At 41.3% G+C, this 21,366-nt stretch overlaps 1 protein-coding gene across 1 annotated transcript in view; it reads left to right on the forward strand.

The window, feature by feature from the left end:
• The first annotated feature begins 7,590 nt into the window (after window positions 1-7,590).
• Window positions 7,591-21,366, forward strand: part of HIVEP1 (human immunodeficiency virus type I enhancer binding protein 1) — a 48,512-nt gene continuing 34,736 nt past the window's right edge. The window contains exons 1-3 of the mRNA XM_012653156.1: window positions 7,591-7,678; window positions 11,231-17,202; window positions 20,536-20,669. Coding sequence (XP_012508610.1) covers window positions 7,591-7,678; window positions 11,231-17,202; window positions 20,536-20,669 — 6,194 coding nt within the window. The remainder of the gene's footprint in view (window positions 7,679-11,230; window positions 17,203-20,535; window positions 20,670-21,366) is intronic.

Genomic DNA, 21,366 nt, shown 5'->3' on the forward strand with positions numbered 1-21,366 from the left:
TGAGCTCCTGGACTCAAGCCATCCTCCCACCTCAGCCTCCTGAGTAGTGAGGACTTATTTTCATTTTTATTTTGTAGAAATGGGGTCTCGCTATGTTGCCCAGGCTGATCTTGAACTCCTGGCCTCAAGTGATCCTTCTACCTTGGCCTCCCAAAGTACTGGGAATATAGGTGCGAGCCACCTCTCCCTGCCTATTTAGCTTAATTCATAAGGGCCCTAAGATTTTCAGAATGGTAAATGAACATTGGCTTCAACTTAAAGTCACCAGCTGAATTAGCCCCTGACAAGAGAATGCACCTGTCCTTTGAAGCTTTGAAGCCAGGCATTGCCGTCTCTTCTCTAGCTATGGAAGTCCTAGATAACATCTTCCAGTAGAAAGCTACTTCATCTTCATTGAAAATCTGTTGTTTAGTGTAGCCGCCTTCATCAGTGACCTTAGCTAAATCTTACGGATAGCTTGCTGCAGCTACTACTTCAGCACTTGCTGCTTCACCTTGCACTTTTATGTTATGGAGATGGGTTTTTTTCTTAAACCTCATGAACCAACCTCTGCTAGCTTCCAACTTTTCTTCTGCAGCTTCCTTACCTCTCTCAGACTTCATAGAATTAAAGTTAGGGCCTGCTCTGGATTAGGCTTTGGCATAAGGGAATGTTGTGGCTGCTTGGAGCTTGTACCCAGACCACTCAGACTTCCTCTATATCAGCAATAAGGCTGTTTTGCTTTCCTATCATTCATGTGTTCACCAGAGTAGCACTTTTAATTTCCTACAAGAACTTTTCCTTTGCATCCACAATTTGGCTAAACGGTGCAAGAGACCTAGGCTTCAGCCTGTCTGGCTTTCAGCATGCCTTCCTCACTAAGCTTAATCATTTCTAGCTTTTGATTTAAAGTGAGAGATGTGTGACTCTTTTCTTCACTTGAACACTTAGAGGCCATTGTAGGGTTTTTAATTTTCCTAATTTCAATATTGCGTGTCAAGGAATAGGAAGGCCCAAGGAGAGGGAGAGAGATGGGGGAATGGCTGTTTGGTAGAGCAGTCAGAACACACATGACATTTATTGATTAAGTTCACCATCTTATATGGGCAGGTTCATGGTGCCCCAAAACCGTTACAATAGTAACATCAAAGGTTCCTAATCACAGATCACCATGACAGATATGGTAACGATGAAAAAGTTTGAAACATTGAGAGAATACCACGATGTGACACAGAGACACGAAGTGAGCACTTAGTGTTGGAAAAATGGTGCCAATAGACTTACTTGATGCAGGGTGCCACAGGCCTTCAGTTTGTGGAAAAAAAAATAGTAGTATATGCAAAGTGCAATAAAGTAAAGCACACTAAAATAAGGTATGTTTGTATTGGTTTTCTATTGCTGTGTACAAATTGCTACAAATTTAGCAGTTTAAAACAACACTTAGTTGTCTTATAGTTCTGTAGGTTAGAAGCCTGACACAGGTGTCACCAGGCTACGATCACGGTCACGGTGTCAGCACAGCTGTGTTTCTTTCTGGAGGCTCCAGGGGAGAGTCTTTGTCCTTGCTCATTCAGTTTATAAATTCCATGGTTGTCAGATGAAGGCCACGCCCAGTTTCCAGAGGCCACCGCCTTCTCTGGGTCGCAGCTCCCTTCCTCCATCTCGAAAGGCTGCAGTGGCAGCTCAGGCGTCTCTCACTTCCAGTCTGTGTCCTGCCTCTTCTGTCGTTTGATATCTCTGACTTCAGCCAGGAGACAGTCTCCATTTTTACAGGACTGTGCAATTAAATTTGAAAGGGTCCCACGATCATCCAGGATAATCTCCCCGTCTCGAAATCCGTATCCTTGTCACATCTGCAAAGTCCCCCTTGCCATGCAAGGAAACGTATTCCCAGGTCCCAGAGACTGGGGTGCGGCCATTTTGCAGGGCTGTGGTTTTGCCTGCCACGCTACCATACGGGACAGACGATACAGCGTAACACTGTGATGAAATTTTTAAAATTCTTTTTAGAATTTTCGTTTATTGTTACTATTTTCTGAGCTCTTCCTTTATACGTATAGATCCAAATTTAATTATTAACATTTTAGTACAAATCTCTAGCATTGAATTCTCTCAGCTTTTGTTTTTCTGAAAAGTCTTTCTTTTGCCTTCATTTATGAAAGCTAATTTATTTCTCAATATAAAACTCTGGTCTGGACAGTTTATTTTTTTCTTTCAGTAGTGTAAAAATGTCACTGGATAGTCCTGTTGAGAAGTCTGCTTTCATTTTTATCTTTGAGCCTCTATGTAATGTTTTTCTACCCTCTGGCTGCCTTCAAGATTTTCTCTTTATCTTTGATTTTTAGCCATTTGAATATGATGGCTACATTGTTTTTCTCCTTTTTCTTCTTTTCCTTTTTTTTGTTCTTCCCTTCTTTATTCTTATGCATGCTGGTTGTGGTTATTTAAGCTTTTGGGATGTATGGTTTCTTGTTTTCTTTGTTTTTAGAAAATTCTTGGCCATTATTTCTTCATATATTTCTGTTGCTCTGTTTGTTCTTCCTTTTCCCTCTGTAATTCCATTTATACTTTAGATTATTTGGTATTGCCCTGTGGCTCTTGGAATGTGCTCTTCTGTTTTCTTTCTTTATGTTTTTCCTGTGCTTTTTTCCTATTTGTGTAATTTTTATTGGCCTATCTGTATGTTTCCTGCAAATTCTTTAGTTTTGTCAAGTCTACTGATAAGTCTATCAAAGGCTTTATCTCTGTTATTCTAACTTTTATTTCTAGCATTTTCATTTGACCCTTTCTCTCTGATTAAATCCCCGTTTGTGAGTACATGTTGTCCACCTTTTCCATTGAATCCTTTAGTGGAAACTATTAATCATAGTTATTTTCTTTAAATTAAGTTGTATTTATTTGTTACTCATTGGTAAAGCACATGATATAAATTCAAAGAACATAACAGTGAAAAAACAAGTCTCCTTCATGTTCCTGTCCTCAGTCCCCTTCCCAGTCTCTTATGTGCCCTTCAAACATATGCCATGCTTATTAGATAAGCAAATACATTCATATGCATATATATATATAAATTTATTCTACCCCATCTTGCTTTTTTTTTTTTAGCGACATGGTCTTGCTCTGTCACCCAGGCTGGTCTGCAACTCCTGGGCCCAAGTGATCCTCCCACCTCAGTCTCCCAAGTAGCTGGGACTACGGGCACATACCACTGCTCCTACCTTGCTTTTTAAAAAATTCGATATATTTTGGATATCAACCCTAATCAGTGCACATAGAGCTGACACCTTTTCAGTGGCTGCGAGTATTCCATTGAGTGAAGGTGCCATCAGATACTTATCTAGTTCTCTCTCAATGGGCATCAAGATAATTGCTGTTTTTAGGCTGTTGCTGTGATGAATACAACAGTATATATGTTTTGTTTATATGTGCTAGGATAGCTAGTAGGTGGTTGGCAAACTACAGCCTGTGGGCCACATTTAACCTGCCTTTTTTTGTAAACAAAGTTTTATTGAAATACAGCTATGCCCATTTGTTTGCCTATTGTCTATGGCTGCTTTCATGCCACCATAGCAGAGTTGCGTAGTTGGAACAGTGATACATGGTCTGGAAGCCCAAAATATTTGCTATTTGATCCTTTAAACATAGTTTGCTTGCCTCTGATCTATAGGCTAATTTCTTTTCTTTTTTTTTTTTAAGTTGAATCATAATTACTTTAAAGTCCCTGCCTGAGAGTTCCAACATCTGGATCATCTCAGAGCCTGGCTGTGTTGATTGTTTTGTCTTTTGATAGTGGTTTGGTTTTTCATGTGTGTGCCTCTGTGTGTATGTGTATGTATGTCTTAAATTTTTACTGAATTTTGGTTATTAACAGTAGATACTGAAGTTAGTAATTTGCAATGGCTAGAAATGGACAAGTGGGCACTGTTCTATCACATCATCAAGAGGGGAATTGAGCCAAGTTTGGATTTTCAGTGTACTATGTTGGCTTTTAGTTCTTCTGGTGATGGCCGCCATTTCTTTTCGGGGCTGGGATCTGGAGGGTTTTTCTCAGTGTTAGCGCTCCTTGCTCACCTTCCAGCTGCCGGTGCCATGGGTTGGGGAGGGAGTCTCTCCCTCCTCCTCACCCCTCTCCTAGCAATAGAATGCAGCTACTTTTCACTTAGAGCTGGACTTCTTATTGGAGGTGAGATAAGGGTTGCACTGTTACCCGAGTCCAGCCTTAATTTTAGGCAGTTTCTGTGTTTCCAACCCCTCCCCATGGCTGCAACTCAGATTTTATTGGTGTGGAATTTTGGTGTCGGGACAGTTTCCTGCCTCCCCCAAGTAGAGGGTCTTCTCTTCTATCCTCCCCCAGCTACGGTGTGCTTCCGCTTGTGCCTGTGCTGACTCAGTCCTCTGCCCCTTCCCAGCAGCTTAGAGCTCAAGGCTTTGCTTCGTATGAGAGGAGCTCTTGGGCAGGACTGGCTTCTTGCCTTTTCCCGCATGCTTGCACACTCAGGACCGTATCTCTGGTCCCATGTCCTGCCCCGTGCATGAATAGCTGGTGCATGCCCACGGAATAGAGCCCGGGAGTGCGTGTGGGCTTCGCAGTGTCTACAGCCAAGCTCTTCCAGCCTGTCTTAATCAGAAGGCAGAGGAACACATGTACATAGGTCAACAGGGCATTTTAGATTGTGATTGTCATAAGGACGGAAATGAAGAAGGTCTGGGCAACACAGGGACAACTCCTTTACATAGGTAGGGTGGAGGAACAGCCAGCGGTAACATCGGTGCAATGATTTGAAGGTTGAAAATGGTCCCATCATTTAAAGAGTTGAGAGGAGTGAGGGCGTCTCAAGTGGGAATGATAAGTACAGATCCCCAGGGGCTGGAAGGAAATGGGCCCAGTCGGAGGATCAGAAAGTTTGCCGTGCGTGGCTGATGCAGAGTACGGAGGAAATGATGTAGAGATCCTCAACCCCCAGGCCGTGGACCCATCCGTGGCCTGTTAGGGACTGGGCCACAGAGCTCTGCTGCCACCCACCCCCCATAGAAAAATTGTCTTCCATGAAACTTGAGGGGGAGGCGCAGGAGGTGAGGGGCCAGCGGCACTCAGGCGAGTGAAGCTTCGTCTGCCTTTGGAGCCGCTCTCCATCACTCACGTCACCATCTGAGCTCCGCCTCCCCACCCCACCCCCGGCTGTGGAAAAATTGTCTTCCGTGAAACTGGTCCCTGGTGCCAAAAAGGTTGGGGACCGCTGGTGTAGAGGGATGCTAGGAAGATGGTTGTGAGTCAGCTGACATGCAGCCTTTTGGCCATATTAAGCTACTGGAATTATATTCCATGAGGAACAGGAAGAACTTGGTAATTAATCGAATGTGGCTTCCTGTTGCCTGCTAAGTAAATTCCAGTCTCTTCTGCTTAGCATTCAAGACCCAGAGTGACCTGGTTCTAGAACACCTTTTTGATCATGTCTTCCACCCTACTAATGTATGAAAAACAAGGTTTACTTACTGTTCTTTATGTATTCCTTATGTATTTTCCTGCACACCTTGTTCATGATGTCTCCTTAACTTGAAAGTAATTCCTTCCACCCATCAAGGTAGGCTCAGGTTAGGTGTGCTGCATCCATAAAACCTTTCCCAGTCATTTCCTCACCTCCATCACTAGTTGGTCCCACATCTGTGTGCTTGCTCCCTGGGTATACCTCTTCATCCCATGTCAATTTGTTTGTCATCTCTCTTGTGTCTTCAGCCTCGTTCTCTCTGCTCACTTCCGTTTCCTGTTCATAAGCACTCTCAACCCTTCCTTATCCTAAAGAAACCTTTCCTTAATCTCCCTTTGCCTGACACTGACATCTTGTCTTTCTCTTTTCCTTCACAGCCAAATTTCCGGAAAGTAGCCTGTATTTCCAGGCCCTTGTGCGCCAACATACTCTCCCTCACTCCTTACCTGTGTGTGATTGCACTTGTACCCCTGGAAACCACTGACGCTGCTGTCAGAGATAATGCTGTCCTTCTAATCTCCGTGACCACAAACCCAGTGACCGCTTGCTAATTTCCATCCTGCGTATCTGAACGTGATGTCTAACACTATTGGCTACATCTTCTTCCTAAAAGTCTCTACATCCTCACGTCTTGAACACTTCGCTATCACATGTTATGTCTCATCTCTCTGATTCCCTCCTTGTTTTTATTTCTGGCTCATCCTTAAGTATAAAGGATCACCCAGGCCTCTGGATGTCAGACCTCTTCTCTCTTCACACCATATTCTCCTCTGCATACCAATTATGTACTTTTATAAAAACAGCTCCCACTGTGTATTCCCAGATCTGTTCCTCTAGCCCAGACCTCTCTCGGGGGGTGGGGGGCGGGCGGGGGGAGAACGTGCATGTATATTTAATGCATCATAATTTTCATATTGCTGTGTAATCTTCATAATTATTTTAAATGGATCTATAATGTTAAGTGGCTGTGCCATAATTAGCCTAACCATTTTCCTATTGAAAATTTCTTGTCCTGAATTTCCAGCTCCAGTTTACAATTCTATGCATGTGTATTGAGTTTGAGGTTGGTGGAATAGAAAGTGAATGGATTTTTTTCCCTCCCAAGCTAGCTCAGTTCTTCCATGTAAAGATGGGAAAGTTCAGCAGAATGTTGGGCAAACCTTTTGCAGGCTTTCTGGTTTTGAATCAGTCAGGAGGCCCACTATCACTACCTGAGTTCAGGGTAGCATTCTAACTTGCACAAACTACTGAAAGATGCCGTCTAAATGGTTTCCTTGTCTCTGATCTCTTGACTCTCAGAACCAACACACTCTCAGTTGTCAGAAAATACATAGTTCTTGTGTCCTTAAGGCTCAGAAGATCTAAAGTTTTTCACACTGATATATCTCTGAATACATCTGAAAAAGAGATTTACTCAGAGATTCACCTTCAATCAAGACAGGATTTTAAACTCACTATGAGGTTGTAGTTTACTGTACCTACTACCTACCTTAAGAATCTTCTTTGCCACACCTAGCCAGCAACACAGATGCTCTCTTGAGCCAGGAAACTTGTTTTTAATCTGTTATTCTCCGGAAGTAATCCTGAAAACCAGCTAATAGTGTTAGTTTAAACTCTTTGGTGCTCTTCTCTAAAGAAACATAGGAGCCCAATGATTAGGTTTATTCCTTGGAAAATAAAATACCAGTGCCTTTTGCACATAGAACCTAGGAACCTTAGCTCATACTTCTCTAGCCACTCAACTTTTTCCCATTAAGTGGCCTTTGTGCTCTTTCTGAGCTATTCTTGACTGCCTAACTGATGGAGAACTGGACCACTCTGGCTGTTTTTATGAAGCCCAACAAGTCGATGATTCTGACAGTGGCAACACTGCCATTTTCGGTCCCTTTCTTAATTGTCATTTGTATCTGTTAAATGAGCTCATATTTGGATTTTTGATTTGTCGTTGTTTCAGTTTCTGCCTGATTTTCAGCCGTTAACCAGTAGCACACTGATGAGTTGGGGAATATAATTTTCAGCAGTTGGCCGACTCCGTTTTTGAATCTTTTTTCTCTTTTCCCAGTCTGACTATATGTTCTCCGTGTCAGGAGAGAGGGTTATGTTTCAACCCTGGTACGCACCGAGCATGTCCAGCCTTAGTAGTAGTAAAAACCCAGCACTTCTGAGTTGTAGGGTGGTAAATATTAAGCAGCGTCTTTACTCTGAGGCAGAGGGTAGGCCTGTGCCCTGTTTGGTCGGGGAGTGAGCATGTTAAATCACACTGTCCTTGGACTGTCTTCTACTATGTGTCTTTCTCTAATGTATTTTTATTGTAGTCCACCATAACAACAAATTGCCTTTAAAATTATGGAAAAGCACAGGTGCTGATGGTAAACAGCTGTTCCCCTCCCTCCCTTCATGCCAGTTGTATTTCTGCTTTGAGGCATTGTGGTCTATACATCCTCTTAACTCTGTGGCTGTGGTAACTGTTACACATGCCAGATATTATAGCTATAACCACAATTTGATGAGTGCACTCTTTTCTGTAGATAAGAAGGCAAGAGAAATAACTCCAGTCACTCTCTAATAGATAGATTTGAAATGAATCAAGATTAAGGTAAGTTTAAAAAACTACCCCCGGGTATATCATTCTCTGAAAGCTCAGTGGTCTGCCACCTTCTGCTCTAGGGCACTGGTTCCCAGGAGAAGGTGTCTCTCTATAATTCCCAGCCACGCTGCTTAGCCAGACACTCTGAGCATTTCAGCCCCACATCTTGAGAATCAAGGACAGTGAAAATCTGTAGGGAGGTGTGAAGCTTGCTTCACTTCCGTCTCTACAATGATAGCGCAGTATTTATTTCACATATGCCTGGGACCCTCCCTCTACTCCTCTCATCCCCTCCACCAACCTCTCTCCTCCTAAAAACCACAAAAAAAGTCCTTGAGGTTAGAGACTGTTCCAAAATGCAGGGTCATCCCACTACCTCCTCTCCTCCCAGGCACCCATAATGGCGTGGGCTTTATGCTTTGAACAGGAGAATGAACCCTGTTAAAGAAAGGAGATCCAACAAAACCTGGAAGAGTGAACACAGCTCAGACAAAGACCGCGAGGAGCATGTCTCACTGGAGCGCCATGCCACCCCTCGCCACTGCCTGTGGTCTCAGATGATAGAAGAGCCTTGAGAACATGAACGACTGAACACTAAGCATTGAAGGAAATACTGCCTCAGAAACAGAAGTATTTTTAAGTGCAAAACCTAATAAGATCATGTATTTATTGAAGCAAGAGCTCAAACTTAATATGAGACAACAAAATGAGATGAAATGAGAAATATGGAACTGAGGGAATAAAATCAGAGCAAAGCAACATCAGTCTAAAACCAGTAAACTTGAAACAGTAAGGAATGTAATGGCTTGAAAATTGAATTATTGACATAAGGGGAAAAGCTTTAAATAATTTTAGAGAAAACAAAAGGTAAAAACCCAAAGAGATGAAAGCAATTCAAATCATAAGGGTAATGCAGGAAAAATATAATTGATGTCCCTAAAGAAAAGAACCTTATCCCAAAGAAAAAAAATAACCAGAAAATGTATTTGAAGATACCATAGAAGAAAAGTGTTCTGAAATAAACCACTTTGCCAGAAAGTGAAGGAATATGCAAAGTTTTGAAGGGAAAAATTGGGGTACTAGCACTAGTCAAGTGTTAAGATTCAAATAGAGAACTAAGAGTTAACAATAATGTAGCTAGAAGGTAAATATTATAAACTCTGACAAACGAGACGAATCTGTCTGTATCTAAAATTGAAACATGTACTTCAAGAAATCTGTTTAAAATGTCTGTTTTTCCAGTTCTTGACTCCCAGTGGATTTTTTAGGAAATAGTTTCTCTTATGAAGAAATACGGATCTTAAGTTTAGCAATTCCTTTATCTTCATCTCAGCTTCTTTTTAAAGTACAAAGTTAAATTTTATTCTTTTTGTTTAAAACATGTATAATATTTCTGGATGTTCTTCCTGTGGGTTGAATTTTTGCATTTTCCATTGGAGTACATTGTTTAACTTTAAAAAAGAGATAACTTTATCTAAAAATAAAAGTTTATTCTAAACCATGTATAAAACAGAACAAAACCTCAGCCAGGACTCTGGCTGAATAGGTACTAGGTGGAACCTGGAAGAGGCAGACTTTTTTTAGTCTCTGATGTTTCAGCTCTGCCAGCTTCTCCTCCAGGTGGTTTTTCATCTCTGTTTTTATATTCATTTTAATAACCCAGTGGCTTTCATTTTTATGACCGCCACCGCCCAGCTTTTGGAAGTGTGTGGGGAAATACTCATCCCAGATAACAGTCATTTTTCACACTTGCCTGGTAGAGTTAATGAGAGGCAAAAAGTATATTATTGACTTTATTACATTCATCTTGAGGAGGGAAAATATCATTTTTTAAGTGAGTAGATTGAAGAATAAAAAAGACTTGCTCAACATCATTTCATAAAAGTTAATAATATCGAAACTTTTTTCTATTATACTTTAGGTCTGTATTTTAGTTAGGAGACCTCCCTCTTTGTTTTTCTGATTATGGAGGATAAATGTATCTTTAGTGGAATAGTAATGTATCTTTTTCACTACACTATTACGTAAGAGCACATAAGCTGATGTCACAGGAGGACCTAGAATATTTTTTATTTTATGTAAATTTTTGTTCTCAATAAGACATTATCACAGTGTAGACCTTTTGGTCTAATGTGAATTTCAAATAGATACATTGCAACAGCTATTTGAAAATAATGAGGAATTAAAGTATTTGGCTTTTCTACAAATAAAGTAATACAAAGTTGAATAATTTTTGTTTATATGCCCAAGGATCCAACAAATGAAAACAAAACTAAATTATGGCAAGTAATTATTGCTCAAAAATGTAATAGTTGACAGAGATTGTGGATGGTTGATGCCACTTAAATACTGATTTATTTCCAACATAGCTAGAAATGAAGGCGATTTCTTCTCTCCCGTAGTAAATTTTACCTTTCTCTCTATCTGCCTGCCTACCTACCTAGCCTACCTATCATTAATGACAAAGAAACATAGTCATTGAATATTTTTTCAGTTAAAATGGTGATTTTTTTCCTAAACCAGGGGCCATTAAAACATGACTTTTTAATTTTATTGGTGAGAAACCACAAATAAGTAGATTATTTTACTTTCTTAATTTTCTGTTCATTGATATAATTGCTGTATTAATAATACTCCATGGCTCTACCAACTAATATTTCATGAATGTCTGAGGTATGTCTGCTCTAAAACTTATTATTAGCAGCTCTTTTTCTCATGAGAATATCAGTTTTGTTTATTTAGAAACTTGCTGAAAAGTTTGCTTTAAAAGATCCTTAATGTACCAAGATAGTCAAATACTCAGCATGAAGGGGTTGAATTTGCTTCTTTCTTGGCCAGCCTTCTCAGACTGTGTAGACAGAGTCCTTGAGTATGAGAGTAAAAGGGAGAGGATAATTCAGTTTGGGAAGATCTAATTCCAGGACCTCAGTTCCTGAAGAAAGGACCATAGCATTCTAGAAATGCACAGTAAGGTCTTGCGTGTTTCAACAGATTCTGATTGGTAACATTTTTCAAATTGCCAGAATGTTAGAATATAGTTTTATTAAAAATAGGCTTTCCTTAAACTACCTTCTTCAATTGTCATAACATCCTTAGTACTGTGATCTTCATTTTTTAAAAATTATGGTTGGTATATGTATAGTTTTACCAAATGGTTTCCTTTTTTTTTTTTTAACAGAAATCTTAGAGGCTGGTGTTAAAGGAACTTCAGAATCCCTTAAAGGTGTGAAACGAAAAAAGATTGTAGCTGAGAATCACCTAAAAAAAATACCAAAATCCCCACTGAGAAATCCTCTTCAGGCAAAACATAAACAAAATCCAGAAGAATCATCTTTTGCTGTTCTTCAGAGTGCATCAGAATCTCACAGGAAACAGAATTATATTCCCATAAAAAATGGGAAGCAGTTTACCAAACAAAATGGAGAAGCACCTGGGATAATTGCTGAAGCCTCAAAATCCGAAGACTCTGTTTCTCCAAAGAAGCCCTCATTTCTGCAGCACCCATCTGACCTGCGCAGGTGGAGATCAGAAGGCGCTGACCCCGCCAAAATCAGCGTCCTCGATGGAAAATGTGACTCGAGTTCTTTGTCAAGTAAAACCAGGACTGACAATAGTGAATGTATCTCTCCTCATTGTAGTACTACATCCCCCTCCTATACAAATACCGCATTTGATGTCTTACTGAAAGCAATGGAGCCAGAACTGAGTACCTTGTCACAAAAGGGCTCATCTTGTGCAATTAAGGTAGAAAAACCGAGACCAAATAGAACTGTACGATCCCCTTCAAAATTAAAAAACAGTTCAGCGGATGCCCCGAATCAGATTTCGCAGGAATTTGTTGCTGAATCGCAGTCTTCTCCTTGCACCTCCTACACAGTGCATGTGTCCGCTACTCAGAGGAATGAGCACGGGGCAGCGCAGTCAGTTTCTCATTCGTATAATCAACACGAACACTTTGTTTCCACACCCAACCAACATAATCAGCAGCTTCCAGGGGGTTCAGGTTTCACAGGATCACTGACGAATCTGCAAAATCAAGAGAGCGCCAAACTTGAACAAGTCTATAATATAGCGGTGACGTCATCCCTAGGTCTGATTTCACCTTCCAATAGAACTCAGGTTACTCCTCAAAACCAGCAAATGGATTCTGCTTCATCTTTGTCAGTAAGTCCAGCCAATTCTACACAGTCGCCCCCCACGCCAATTTATAACTCAACTCATGTTGCCTCTGTTGTTAATCAAAGCATGGAACAAATGTGCAATCTTCTTCTGAAAGATCAGAAGCCAAAAAAACAAGGAAAATATATTTGTGAGTATTGCAATAGAGCGTGTGCAAAGCCCAGCGTGCTTTTAAAGCATATCCGTTCCCACACTGGAGAGCGACCCTACCCCTGTGTGACTTGCGGATTTTCATTCAAGACTAAAAGTAATCTTTATAAGCACAAAAAATCCCACGCACATACTATCAAACTGGGTCTCGTCTTGCAGCCAGATGCTGGTGGCTTGTTCTTGTCCCATGAGTCCCCCAAAGCACTTAGCATCCACTCAGATGCAGAAGACAGTGGGGAGAGCGAGGAGGAGGGTGCCACTGATGAGAGACAGAACGACCCGGGTGCCATGGAGCTGCAGCCCGTGCACATAATGAAGGGGATGTCAAGTGCTGAAACTTTACCAAAATCTAGTCCCATTCCAAGCAATCCAGATCATGTAGTAGGTGACTTTTCGCTACAGGACAAATCTTCAGAATCCCAGGCTGTGACAGAGTTACCTAAAGTGGTGGTCCATCCTGTCACCCTGTCTCCGTTAAGAACTAACAGTCCAAAGGTTGTAGATTCCAAGCCTGAACTTCCGAGTGCACAAAAACAGAAAGACCTTCAGGTAACAAATGTACTGTCACTTTCAGCCAGTGTGTCCCCGCTGGAGACTGAAGAGAAGTCTCATCAGAAGGCGGACACAAGCCAGCTGGACGGAAAGCAAGAGTCTCACATGGGAACAGCGCACGCCCAACTGCAAAGACAGCAGGCTACCGATTACTCCCAAGAACAGCAAGGAAAACTCCTCCTGAGTCCTCGAAGCTTAGGAAGTACAGATTCTGGTTACTTTTCACGTTCTGAAAGTGCCGATCAAACAGTGAGTCCACCAACTCCCTTTGCCAGAACATTACCCTCCACGGAGCAAGACTCCATAAAGAATAATGGGCCCTCTGCGCCGCGTAGCAACACGGCAGCACCGTCTGCTTCTCCGACAGGGGAAAAGGCATTGCTCTTACCAGGTCAGATGCGCCCACCCTTGGCCACGAAAACACTTGAGGAACGGATATCGAAGCTCATCTCAGACAACGAAGCCTTGGTAGATGACAAGCAATTGGACAGTGTAAAGCCACGGAGAACCTCTCTCTCAAGACGCGGAAGTATCGATTCCCCCAAGTCATACATATTTAAAGATTCTTTCCAGTTTGATTTAAAACCAGTGGGACGGAGAACAAGTTCAAGCTCTGATATACCAAAGTCCCCCTTCACCCCTACTGAGAAATCAAAACAAGTGTTTCTTCTGTCCGTACCTTCCCTTGACTGTTTACCTATTACAAGAAGTAATTCCATGCCTACCACAGGTTATTCAGCAATTCCTACAAATATAATACCTCCCCCTCATCCACTGAGAGGAAGCCAGTCGTTTGATGACAAAATTGGAGCTTTATATGATGATGTCTTTGTATCAGGACCTAACACTCCTGTGCCCCAAAGTGGGCATCCCCGTACGCTTGTCAGACAAGCAGCAATAGAAGACTCTTCAACAAATGAGAATCACGTTCTCGGGACCGGGCAGTCCTTGGACGAAGGCTACCAAGGATGCCATGCCGCTGGCGAGAGCGCATCAGCCAGGAGCAAGGCATTGGCACAGGGCTCACATTTAGAAAAAAAGAAGTCTCATCAAGGGCGAGGGACAATGTTTGAGTGTGAAACTTGTAGAAACAGGTACAGGAAACTGGAAAATTTCGAAAACCATAAGAAATTTTACTGCTCAGAGTTACACGGACCAAAGACAAAGGTAGCCATGAGAGAACCTGAACACAGCCCCACGCCTAGCGGTGCCCAGCCTCAGATTCTGCACTACAGAGTCGCTGGTTCCACAGGTGTGTGGGAACAGACGCCCCAGATAAGAAAGAGGAGGAAAATGAAAAGCGTTGGAGATGATGATGAACTTCAGCAGAATGACAGCGGAACATCTCCCAAAAGCTCTGAAGGTCTTCAGTTTCACACTGCCCTGGGCTCTACTCCCGGTTTGTCTAAACATAATGTTGCCATAGCAAGTGACCACCAGCATAGAAATCTGCAGCTGCAAACCTCCCAGATACAGCTTGTTGCCAGGGGCCCCAACCAGACCGTGGATCCAAAGGTGTCTACCGGCACAGAGCAGCAGATAAGTTCAGCTGCCCTGGACAAAGCAGAGCTAAAGAGACACGGGACTGGGATCTCGGTCATCCAGCACACAAACTCCCTGAGCAGACCCAATTCATTCGACAAGCTCGAGCCTTTTGAAAGAGGCTCTCCCATTTCTTTCCAGGAGCTGAGTAGAACAGGCAAGCCCGAGTCGCTGAAAGTAATAGGAATGTCCCAAGAAGAAAGTCACCCTTCTCGCAACGCATCTCATCCTCACCAGCAGGCACCGTCAGACGCCCTCAGAGGAGAACTTCAGGAAAGCGCAAGAAAGATTTCAAGTGACAGGCATGTGTTAGGACAGCCCTCAAGGCTTGTCCGGCAGCACAACATCCAAGTCCCTGAGATTTTGGTCACAGAAGAACCAGATCGGGACCTGGAAGGCCAGGGCCATGATCAGGAAAGATCAGAGAAGTTCAGTTGGCCTCAGCGTAGTGAAACCTTGTCAAAATTGCCAACGGAGAAACTCCCTCCCAAAAAGAAGAGACTCCGTCTGGCCGAGATAGAGCATTCCTCCACCGAATCCAGCTTTGATTCCACTCTGTCCAGGAGTCTCAGCAGGGATAGCAGCTTATCACACACTTCAAGTTTCTCAGCCTCGCTAGACGTAGAGGACAGTTCTAAAACTGAGGCTTCCCTCAAAATTGATTTTCTAAATAAAGCTGAGTTCCTTGTGATTCCAGCTGGCTCAAATACACTGAATGTTCCTGGAAGTCACCGGGAAATGAGGCGTGCTGCATCAGAACAGATTAATTGCACACAAACCTCAATGGAGGTGTCTGATCTCAGGAGTAAATCATTCGACTGTGGAAGCATAACCCCACCCCAGACGACAGCACTTCTTGAATTGCAGCCTCCGACTTCCCCCTCTGGCATGGGAGTCGCTGGGCACGTGCCTCTCTTAGAAAGAAGGAGAGGCCCCCTGATACGGCAGATATCTTTAAACATAGCTGCAGACAGTCATCTGTCTCCTGTAAACCCAGCATCTTTCCAAAATATTGCTCTTCCCAGTGTGAGTGCAGTGCCGTTTCAGGGGCCCCGGCTCACTAATACATGTTTAGCTGAGTTTCCTGCAAATACTTTGCACTCCCAGACTCAAGTTAAGGATCTACGGGCAGAAACGTCAAACTCCAGCTCCACTAACCTCTTTCCTGTTAAGCAGCTTTGTGGTATCAATTTGTTAAATCACATCCATGTACCCCTTAGCCACCAGAACACGCAGCTGTCTCTGCAAGTGTCTACACAGGGTGACAAATCAGGTACAAGTTCTGCTTTATGTGTGTCTTCGAAAAGTGAGGATTGCTTTGCTCCCAAGTATCAACTGCAGTGTCAGGTTTTCACCTCAAGCCAGTCTTGCTCTCCTAAACCTGTACATTCTTTGCCAAATCAAGTTCCTTCAGATCCAGTTGCAGCAGATCGTTGCACGACATCAGCAGCATTACCAACCAAGCTAATAGATACCATGTCTGCTTCACGTCCTCTGCCCCCGCTGGAGCTCGGGTCCCTTGGTGTTCCGGCGCACAAAGTGCCGTCATCATTTATGCTGCCCGTGTGCCTGCAGAGGAATGTGCCTGCTTACTGTTTCACCTCATGTACATCCCTGCCACAAATCCTCGTGACCCAGGATCTATCCAATCAGCCGATTTGCCAGGCTAATCGTAGTATAGTGCCAATCAGTGAAGAACAAAATCCTGTGCCAGAATCACAAAAAGATCACCAAAATGCTTTGCCAAACCTAGAGAAAGAACCTGTTTGTGAAAATGTCCTTTCAGAGATGGGCCAAAATTCTCTGTCAGAATCCTTGCCCGTAACTCAGAAAGTGTCTATTGGTAGACTTTCCCCCCAACAAGAATCTTCAGCTTCGAGTAAAAGGATGCTTTCTCCAGCAAATAGCTTAGACATTGCCATGGAAAAGCACCAAAAGCGGGCCAAAGATGAAAATGGAGCTGTTTGTGCAACAGATAGTAGACCAGTGGAGCCATTGAGTTCAAGAGCTAATGAAGCTAATAAGCAGAAGAAACCTGTTTTAGTGAGGCAGGTTTGTACTACAGAGCCCCTGGAAGGTGTGGTATTGGAACAGGATATTTTTTCTCAACCTGAAATTAGTAGTGAGTCTGTTAATCTGACAGATGTTTTACCAGCAGATAATTCATCATCAGGACACTCCAAGTTTGTAATGGTGGAACCTATAAATGAATTGCAAGAATTTGAAAACATCGAGTCGTCCACCTCATTAACTCTTACAGTTCGAAATTCACCTGCCCCTTCAGAAAATACTCACATTTCTCCTCTGAAATGTATAGACAATAACCAAGAAGGGGGTAAGTCTCCAGGAGTTAAGAATCAGGGTGACAAAGTGAACATCCAAGAACAAAGTCAGCCACCAACCACTACCGTTTCATTGTTCAGTGTCAGGGACACACAGCAGGTGGCTTTCCCCAGCCTGAAGACTGCGACCAGCTTTACGTGGTGTTATCTCTTAAGACAGAAGTCATTGCATTTGCCTCAGAAGGACCAGAAAACTTCGGCCTATACTGATTGGACAGTAAGCTCCAGTAATCCAAATCCCCTTGGTTTGCCCACAAAAGTTGCTCTTTCTCTCCTGAATTCAAAGCAGAATACTAGAAAATCACTATACTGTCAAGCAATAACTACCCATTCCAAATCAGATTTATTGGTCTACTCAAGCAAATGGAAAAGCAACTTAAGCAAGGTACTTGAAATATATTTTATCTTCAAATATGATGTGTGCGAATTAGTTTTAGCATGTGTCAATATTTTTAAACATGTTAATTGAATTTTGAATGACAAATTGCCCTTTGTGTATGTGGATATTTGAAAGAAAGGTTGGTCTGTTTACCCTAGGAGTTAACCCGGGTCAGGGTTACCTGGAGTCCTTTCAGTGATTCTATCTGGAAACATTTTGGAAATGATAACTTGCCCTGAGCGCTTATTTTTTTCCTTGGCCGACTATATGAAGTCTTTACTTAATGGTGCAGATAATCATGGTTTTACTTTGATCTTTCTCTTGCATTAAGATTTTGTTCTTCTTGTTAAGTGAGAGGAGACATATGCTTTGTCCCTGCTAATGCAGGGAAACAGAGGTATGGATAATCCAAGGCAGTTATATTTCACTCTGGAATATAAGCAAAGAGCCATCCACACTGTCTTGTGCACACTAACTACCCTTCCCCTCACCAGGCCCATCCCAACACTTTTCTAGTGAAGCTCTGAGAATCGTTAGTATTAGCAAGGAGATTCACAAAATAATTAACTCGTACACTTGAGAAGTCGATTTGGTTAGGATTTATAGAGTCATGTAAGGTCATTAAACTATAATTTTGGATAATTTGTGGAATCAGTCTTATTAGGATTGTCGGCTTTATAAAATGGGCAAAATCATTTCAGTGGTTAATAAATAGATAAGGGGGTATCACATTGGATGGTGGGCACTGAGAATTATAGATTAAGTCTCTGGCCTCTGCAGGTTTACAAGCATATATACAGGTTCATAAGCATTGACATACCTATCAGTAAGAAAATATCCCAGAATACATACTTCTACCATAGTAGAAGTATGAAGAATTCTAAAAGAAGGAAGTTTCTAACGTTGCCAATAGGTGGAGGCATGGATACAAGGATTTTACTCCGAAAGTGGTGAGACTTTAGCTGAGTCTTCAAAAAAAAGTAAGGATTTTTCAGGCAAACAAGAATAAAAAATCTTAAGAATTCATTAAATAACATGTAAGTGATAGCAAACTTGGACATTTAAAGAACTCTAAGGAGCCTGGCATGGTTAGAAAGTTTTATAAGTTTGAAACACTAACATACTTTGGAGTTGGAAATGTGGGTATAAAACCCAAAACATATGCATGATAGTGGTGAACCATTGATACTTTCTCAGCAAAGGAGGGTGTATCCAAACTAGTTGTGGAATATATTTTTTTAAATGTTCAGACTCTAAATCTACTAAATTAGAATCTTGGAAGATGAGACCTAAGCATTAGAATTTAAACAGAGCTTCGTGTTTATTCCTGAAGTACCTATGGAAAGTGGCTCTCCAAGCTACCAGGTACCTTGGAGGAAGTGTCTGGAAATGCATATCTAGACTTGGATCTTAGGAGAGAGCTCCAGGTGAAAGATGTAGACATTGTTCAGTACATAGGTATAATTCATGAGATCGCTCAGGGAGAGTATAAACAAGAGGAGAGGGCCTAGAATTGATCTCAGAGATCACTATTCTTTAAAGGATTGAATGAACAGAGGAAGCCCGCACAGGAAACTGAAAGAGATTTTTAATAAAAGGAGGAGGAAAACCAAGAGAAAGTGGTATCACACAGAACGTGGAAGAAGATACTTCAAGGAGATACGTTCAAGTAGAGAGGTTAAAGAAAGAGGAGGGCAAACAGGGTGTCTGGACTGAGCTGCTCTGATCTCACTGGAGACTGGCATCTGTGAGCAGGTGGCCTTGGAGGGTAGGGTGCTGGGTGGACTGTCAGTCCCAACCCAAATGTGAATGCGTTTATGATTCAAAATGGAAAGGAACAGATAGATGCTGTAAAGTAAAAGAATTTCTAAGAAAAATGAGGCATTAGCAGCATATAATACCATAGAGCGAGCATATAAAGGCTAAGATTTGGGCATGCAGCTCATTGATAGCTTTGGCGAACAGAAATCAGATGTGAGAGTAAGAAAGTGAGCAAACCATAAGGGGAATGTGATGTTGAAAAGAAAGTAAGAAAGAGGATTAGCGTTAAAAAGATAAAGTCAAGGAAGGGTATGTGCATATATTACAGATCGTGAGGAAGCCTGATCTGTTTGCCAGGAAAAGAGAAGGTGACGGTTGTGTTTTTACCTCTGTAGTAGTCAGCCTCAGTACCTCTTCTCACGACCTTTTTGAGGAACGTGGGCTGCAGCTTTTCTTTACTCCTGTCTTTCACAAGGACAAGAGCTGCCCGAAGTACTTTTCCGAGGCCGTGCAGATCCTCCTTCCGTGATGCACACACTTGGATCATGTGCGGTTCAGTCATCTCAGTATGATCGCTCTCTACTTGGCGATTTAATTGTTTAGAGGAGGTTTGTATAAAAGAAGTCCTTGATCAGAAAAGTTGTACCTAGTGTTGAATTCCACCAGTGGACTAGAGTTTGGGCCTTTGCTGCTAACACTTGACCTTGGACAAGTAACTTAAACCTGAGTGTATCCTTTCTCGCTATATAGTGAGAAGGTACATAGTTCACCTGAGCTGCTGCTCCAAAAAAACATGTGAGAATAGGATGACCTGATGAGTGAGCAAACGTACTATTAACAGTGCAGTTGTACAAAATTTCGTATAAAGTCATAAAGTGGTGTTATTGTTTCTATAGGAGAACCACGCATTGTTTATCATTTGGATGTCCATTACCTTTCCCAGAGATTTAATTATCCAGCCCAAACTGGACTTTTGACCTGACCTGGATCTCACAGTTATCACTATTCAGGGAACTTTTGAGAAGATACAAAGAATTATGGTTTAAAATAATTGGGGGAAGGGAAAGTAAAATATTGAGAAATGATGCTTCTCCATTACCTTTATAGTGTACTTACGGTGAAGGAGATTTAGTGATGTTTCTCAGGGGCATGAGACATTATTTTACAAATAGTTCTTTTCCATCTACAAAGAATAAACTCTTTAAGAAATATATTTAAGCTATAGTATGAATGGTTAGTTAAATATAAGAAAGAATATTTAATCTATTAAAAAGCTTTTCTGTTAAACTCATGAAGTACCAGTGGGAAGTTGTAAAGCCTTTATTTGGGGGTGTCAGGAGACTGTGGTAGGATTTTAAAGTAGCATAAGGTTAATCAGTTTGCTATAGTTTAGACAGAATAATGATAAGGAAGGAGATAAAGCAAATGCCCTTCGAACCTGTGAGTGCTTTGAAATGTATTTCATTAAGTTGACGATATGCTCTATACTCTGCCATGTTTTAATTTCCAGTGAAACATTAGCATGTTTGTGTTTTCAGTCTTATTAAATTAGTTTCTCTTTTTTTTTTTTCCTTTCAGAGAGCATTAGGTAATCAAAAGTCCACAGTAGTTGAATTCAGCAATAAAGATGCCTCTGAAATTAACAGTGAGCAAGATAAAGAAAATTCCTTAATCAAAAGTGAACCAAGAAGAATTAAAATATTTGATGGAGGGCAAGTACAAATTTTACTTCTTAAATGTACATTTAAACTTACTTTTTAAATGTACATTTGCTTTCATGGGAATGAAGATTTAGTGCCAACTTTATATAAATGTTGCAAGGTTTCTCCACTATTAACAGAATCTTCATGGCAAAATGTATGTTAGTATTATGTTAAATAATTCCATTTTGATGGAGAAAATGATGACTATTGAGGAAACATTCTAGGGCCCAAAAGGCAGCTAAGAACTAAATTTTCAGAGTGATCCCTGGGTTTCACGTTGATTTATAACGAGGAATAACTTGGAAGATTTGCTCTCGGAGAGATTAATTCATTACCTATTTGATATCTTTGTGTATTATGTTAGAAAACATTGTAAAAGCGAATTTTTTAGTTATGGTGAAGCTTAGAAATATTTCAGTACTTAACACTTGTGATTGAATTTAGCAAGGAAGAAAACTTTTTAACCAATCACTTAGAAACAGGGAAATGTTTTTAAATTAAACATAATATTGAATAAATTTGTTCAATTAGAATTAGCTATTAGAATATTAAGTATTGATGTAAAAAAGCTGGAATATTCTGTTACATGTGCATAAAATTTTTTATTGGTTGAGTATAAAATTTGTACTTTGTTTTATTTTTTTAGGTTGAATTTTAATGATTTATTTTTTCAAAGATACAGTGTCCAATCTCCCTATTGGTTTTT

Source organism: Propithecus coquereli, unplaced genomic scaffold (assembly GCF_000956105.1).
Source record: "Propithecus coquereli isolate 6110/MARCELLA unplaced genomic scaffold, Pcoq_1.0 Scaffold416, whole genome shotgun sequence".
Lineage (NCBI taxonomy): Eukaryota > Metazoa > Chordata > Mammalia > Primates > Indriidae > Propithecus > Propithecus coquereli.